The following is a 4,277-nucleotide window of genomic DNA, read 5'->3' on the forward strand; positions in this document are numbered from 1 at the left end:
CAGCCCCACCCCCACCATGCCCCAGCCAGTCCCTCCCGCCCCAGCAGGCCTCACCCCAGTCATCGTAGCCGTGGGTCAGCTCGTGCCCGATGATGGTGCCGATGCCACCGTAGTTCAGAGACCTGGGCCCAGGGCAGCAGCTTCAGGCCCCGCTCTTGCCTGCCCTCTGAGAGCCCGTGCTGCTGCCCAGGCCCCTGGAAGCCCCAGAGAGGCAACAGGGGCATCCACAGGTCCTGGGCACTTGTGCCTCAGCTTCCTCACGGGCTATGTGAAAGGGGACAACTTCCCTTTTGGAAATAATATCTAACACAGCTGGCGGGGGCCATATGACAGGGTAGAGGGAGGCAGGAGGGAAATTGAGGCCTCCTTCCTCATCACTAGGGTCCCTCCACTTTCGAAACACCTAAACAAGCTGAAACAGGCAAAGGGCACCCAAGAAGTTTTAAAAGCAAAACAAACCAAAAACCCAACTATACATTCTCTAAATAAGCAAGGAGAAAGTGGGACTATGGGGGCCCAGGGCCTGCAGCTGTCACGACCCAGCCACTTTTGGAGCAGCAGGCACCCTCCCCGCCCACTTGTACTCAAGGGCTAGGAGTAAGCCTGTGTCTCCTACTCACTGAGGGAAATCCGGGTCATACAGGGTGGGCTGCAGGATGCCTGCTGGGAAGACTAAGGGGCGTGGTCAGTAGAAGGCACGCCCACTCGGGTCCCGCCCCTGGCCCGGACACACCCCCTTACCCATCTGGTTCTTGTTGGGTAGATAGTAGGCGTTGAGCGCCTGCGGGGGGAGCAGCCACCTGTGGAAAGAGGCTGGCGTCACCTGAGGTGGGCACATTCCTTCCCCCACAGCGCTCACATCCTCGAGGACTGTCCTGACCACCAACCACAGCCACCTCCTGACAGCACAGCCTCTGGACGTCTCCAGGCCGGGCCGGGCCACCCCACACCCTGCACCAGGCCTGCTCGCCCCTACATCAGCCTGGCTTTGATGTTTCCTCCAGCAGCTCCTGGACTTGGGAAGGAGTCCCCCCCTCCCCGCAGCCTTCCCCGACCCCCAGCCCAAGGCCAGACACCCACGTGGACTTGTCCACCTCCTGTCGGATCTTCTTGACGGAGAGCTGCATGCTAAAGCGGATGCTATTCAGGATGTTCTTGAAGTAGGTCTTCTCGTGGACCTCAAACTGTGTAGATGTGGGCCACGCTCAGAAGCGGGCCGGGCAGGACCCTTCCATCAGATGAAGCACCACAATTCTGTCTGTGGCTGGTGGTCGGCTTCCCTGGAGAAGCCTCCCGATCAGGCTGGGCAGGATATGGGAACAGGGCCCACCTCATACTCCTTGTCCACAGCCTCTGGTTTGAGCAGGAAGTCCGGGTAGCCGACCATCACCATCATGTACTGGAGCTGAGGAGACAGGCAGCTGAGAGGAGCTCTAGGCCAGCCAGGTATGGGGATCAAGGCAGGGAGGAACAAGCAGGTGATGTTGTTCCACAAAGGCAACTCTCTCTTGTTCTCCTGTTGTCCCCAGGGTTGGGCACCCAGGAGGCACTCAGGTCTTACGTTACCTTGGCCCGAGCAGCAGCCTTGGTCTGGGCATCCATCCAGTCCAACTCCTCCAGGCGCTGACCCAAAATGTACTTGATGTCTTCCACCAGCTGCTGCACCTGGCAGGTCAGGAGTCAGAGAGTGCAGGTCAAAGGGGGAGGCTGAAGATCTGGCCCCCAGCCTTGACATCAAGGGTGCCCTTGTCCTTCAGTATCACTTCCTCAGCTTAGGGTGCCATGCTGAGCACCCAGGGGAGACCTTGGAGGTGGGGATCCATGTCCTGCACCCTGACCTTAAGCTCCCAGTCTGGAAGGGGGAAACTGCCGAGAACAATCCTGCTCCTTCCTGAGGTCATGCCTACTGAGCTCTGGCAAGGGTTGGCAGCAGCCTGGCAGAGAGTGCCACCTGCAGCCAACCCAGTTCACAGGCTTCCCTGGGGGCAAGGCCTGCAGCCTGGAGCCTCACCACAACTGAGCCCTAAGCTGAGCCTGGCATTCCAGCCCCTGGCAAATGTGCCAGGCTCCCCACCCTCCACACCCAGTTCTGTACCTGCACCCACACCCTGTGCCCAGGGCAGCCTGACCTTGGCTTTGCTGGCAGCCGAGAAGTGCTCGTGTACAAAGAGGGCACCAAGTGCCATGCCGAAGTGGCGGTTGGCCTGGCCCAGGCAGACTCGGGCCAGCTCCTGGGGCTTGTCACTGCCCTCCATCTCTCGAGCCAGCTCATGCAGCGCCTCACGGAAGGGGGAGGACAGGTGCTCACTCAGGACCACCACCACACGCCACACGAGGTAGTTGTGCAGGATCCTGGAGGCAGGTGAAGCAAGGTGTTCAGACGGACAAGCAGGTGGGCAGTTAGACCCGTCCCACCCACGGATGGGCCCAGGTGCCACAATGCCCCACAAAGAAGGGGAGAGTGCAGGCCAGGTGTGCAGAAACGAAATACAAAGTGTCATGATCCCCTGCCTAGCACAGACCACAGTCCTGCTCTGAAAGGTCACCAACCCCATTTCCCATCTGCCTGTGGGTGGAACATGGGGCGCTCCGGGCTGACTTTCTGCCTCTGAGATGGCCTTGAGCCACCTCTGTTCCTCCCCCAGGCAGAGACAGAAAGCTCTCCCCCAGGGGGCGCTGGGCAGCGGAGTCGTGGCCACCCCTCCCCATGGGGACACCAGGCTCAGCCGCACCACCCACAGGGAGCTCCCAGCCTGCCCTGCTCCCACAGCGCAGGGGGTAGCACCAGCCTCTGACCCCAGGGATCTGGACTCCCATTGCAGGGCCCCCACCCCACCCACCCACCCGGGGTGACTTCGCACAGAGGGGAGGTGGCCATGCAGACAGGTCCCGGTGAGAGCAGGGCCCTACAGACGATGGGGCGGGGCCGGCTGTGGCTGCAGCCCACCTGTGGGGTGTGGAGCGGATGAGCTGGGACACCTGCTGCATGTAGTCTGTGGCCAGCAGCACCACCTCCTCGTCCTCCGAGAAGTCCTCCTGGAAGATCTGGTCCAGCAGCCACTTCCACCGCAGCTGTGGGGCCGAGGGTGGGGCCCAGAGCACAGGGAGGGATCAGAGGGGCGAGGAGGGCAGCAGGGAGGGTCCGGGTGCACAGAAAGGCATGGAGCCAGCCCCAGGAGGGGACCCCGGAGCTGCCTGGCGGTGCAGCCACTCACATGGGGGGTGATCTTCTGCAGCTGGCCCAGCGTGACCTTGTTGTACATGGCACTGACGTCCCGCCGCAGGTCGTCGTACTCTGACACGGTGATCTGGGAGGAAGCCCCTGCTGAGTGGCCCTGCCCAGGCACCCCCCCCCAGCCAGAAGCCCACTGCGGCTCACATTGGCCAGCTGCCGCTCCAGCTGCAGGATCTCCTGGGCCTTCTGCTGCACTGAGTCAGCACCCAGCAGGCTGAGCAGGCGCTCCATGAACAACCTGTAGGCCGCCAGGACCTGTGGGGGACAAGGCTCCTCAAGGGGGGCACAGAGCAGCCTGGGGACTCCCCCCGTGCGGCCCAGGCCTCCCCACAGCCCCCTTCCGGCCAGGTACCTTTTCACTCTCCTCATCCTGAGCCAGGTACAGGGTCCTCTCCGGCAGAGTGAGCCCATCCTGATCAATCTGGGAGGGTAACAGTGCTCAGGGTGAGAGCTCGGTGTGCCAGCTTCCCAGACTGAGTCCCTCCAGGTGCCTGGAGAGCAAGGGACACGGCCCCTCCCCCACCCAGAGCTGCCTCCCAGCCCAGCCCGGGAGACGGCGGGGAGCCCTCCCACGCCTTCCTCATCTTCCCTTCACCTGCTGGGTACAGAAGCCGTCCTGGCGTTCTGTCCAGCTCCTGCCCCAGCCTCGTTGTCACCCCAGCCCTCCGTCCCCTCCCTCCACGCTCCCCACAGGGCTGGGATCCGCAACCCCTTCCCTGCTCCCCACCGCGAGCCAGGCAAATGATTTGCGCCCTCCCTTTGCTCCGTCCCTTCTCCAGCAGCGTCTTGGCCCCGGGTCCTGGCCCCATGATCCCCGAACTCACTCTGATCACATAGCGGGAGGAGTTCCTGTCGTCCAGGCTGACGGTGATCGAGAAGAGTGCGGCCGCGCTGTACACACCCTGTGCCTTATACAGCAGCCGGTTCAGGTCCCAGCGCGCCGAGTCCCAGCCCCCGCAGTCGGCGATGACCTCGAGCATGGGCCGCGGCCCTAGCCGCTCGATCTCCCGCATGTCGAGGCATGAGCGGAAGAAGGCGCGCA

General features: G+C 62.9%; 1 protein-coding gene across 1 annotated transcript in view; it reads right to left on the reverse strand.

Annotated features, from left to right (window-relative positions):
* The window catches only part of Ecel1 (endothelin converting enzyme like 1), a 6,066-nt gene extending 1,795 nt beyond the window's left edge, over window positions 1–4,271 (reverse strand). Inside the window, exons 1-12 of the mRNA XM_019208608.1 lie at window positions 4,060–4,271; window positions 3,588–3,656; window positions 3,380–3,490; window positions 3,216–3,308; window positions 2,948–3,072; window positions 2,130–2,352; window positions 1,567–1,665; window positions 1,331–1,405; window positions 1,081–1,184; window positions 742–800; window positions 621–672; window positions 55–122 (exon numbers count right to left, since the gene is read on the reverse strand). Of these exons, the coding sequence (XP_019064153.1) occupies window positions 55–122; window positions 621–672; window positions 742–800; window positions 1,081–1,184; window positions 1,331–1,405; window positions 1,567–1,665; window positions 2,130–2,352; window positions 2,948–3,072; window positions 3,216–3,308; window positions 3,380–3,490; window positions 3,588–3,656; window positions 4,060–4,248 (1,267 nt within the window). The 5' untranslated portion in view covers window positions 4,249–4,271. The remainder of the gene's footprint in view (window positions 1–54; window positions 123–620; window positions 673–741; window positions 801–1,080; window positions 1,185–1,330; window positions 1,406–1,566; window positions 1,666–2,129; window positions 2,353–2,947; window positions 3,073–3,215; window positions 3,309–3,379; window positions 3,491–3,587; window positions 3,657–4,059) is intronic.
* Window positions 4,272–4,277: the final 6 nt, after the last annotated feature.

The sequence above is a fragment of the Fukomys damarensis genome, unplaced genomic scaffold (genome assembly GCF_012274545.1).
Source record: "Fukomys damarensis isolate Sample0158 unplaced genomic scaffold, DMR_v1.0_HiC HiC_scaffold_16, whole genome shotgun sequence".
Classification (NCBI taxonomy): domain Eukaryota; kingdom Metazoa; phylum Chordata; class Mammalia; order Rodentia; family Bathyergidae; genus Fukomys; species Fukomys damarensis.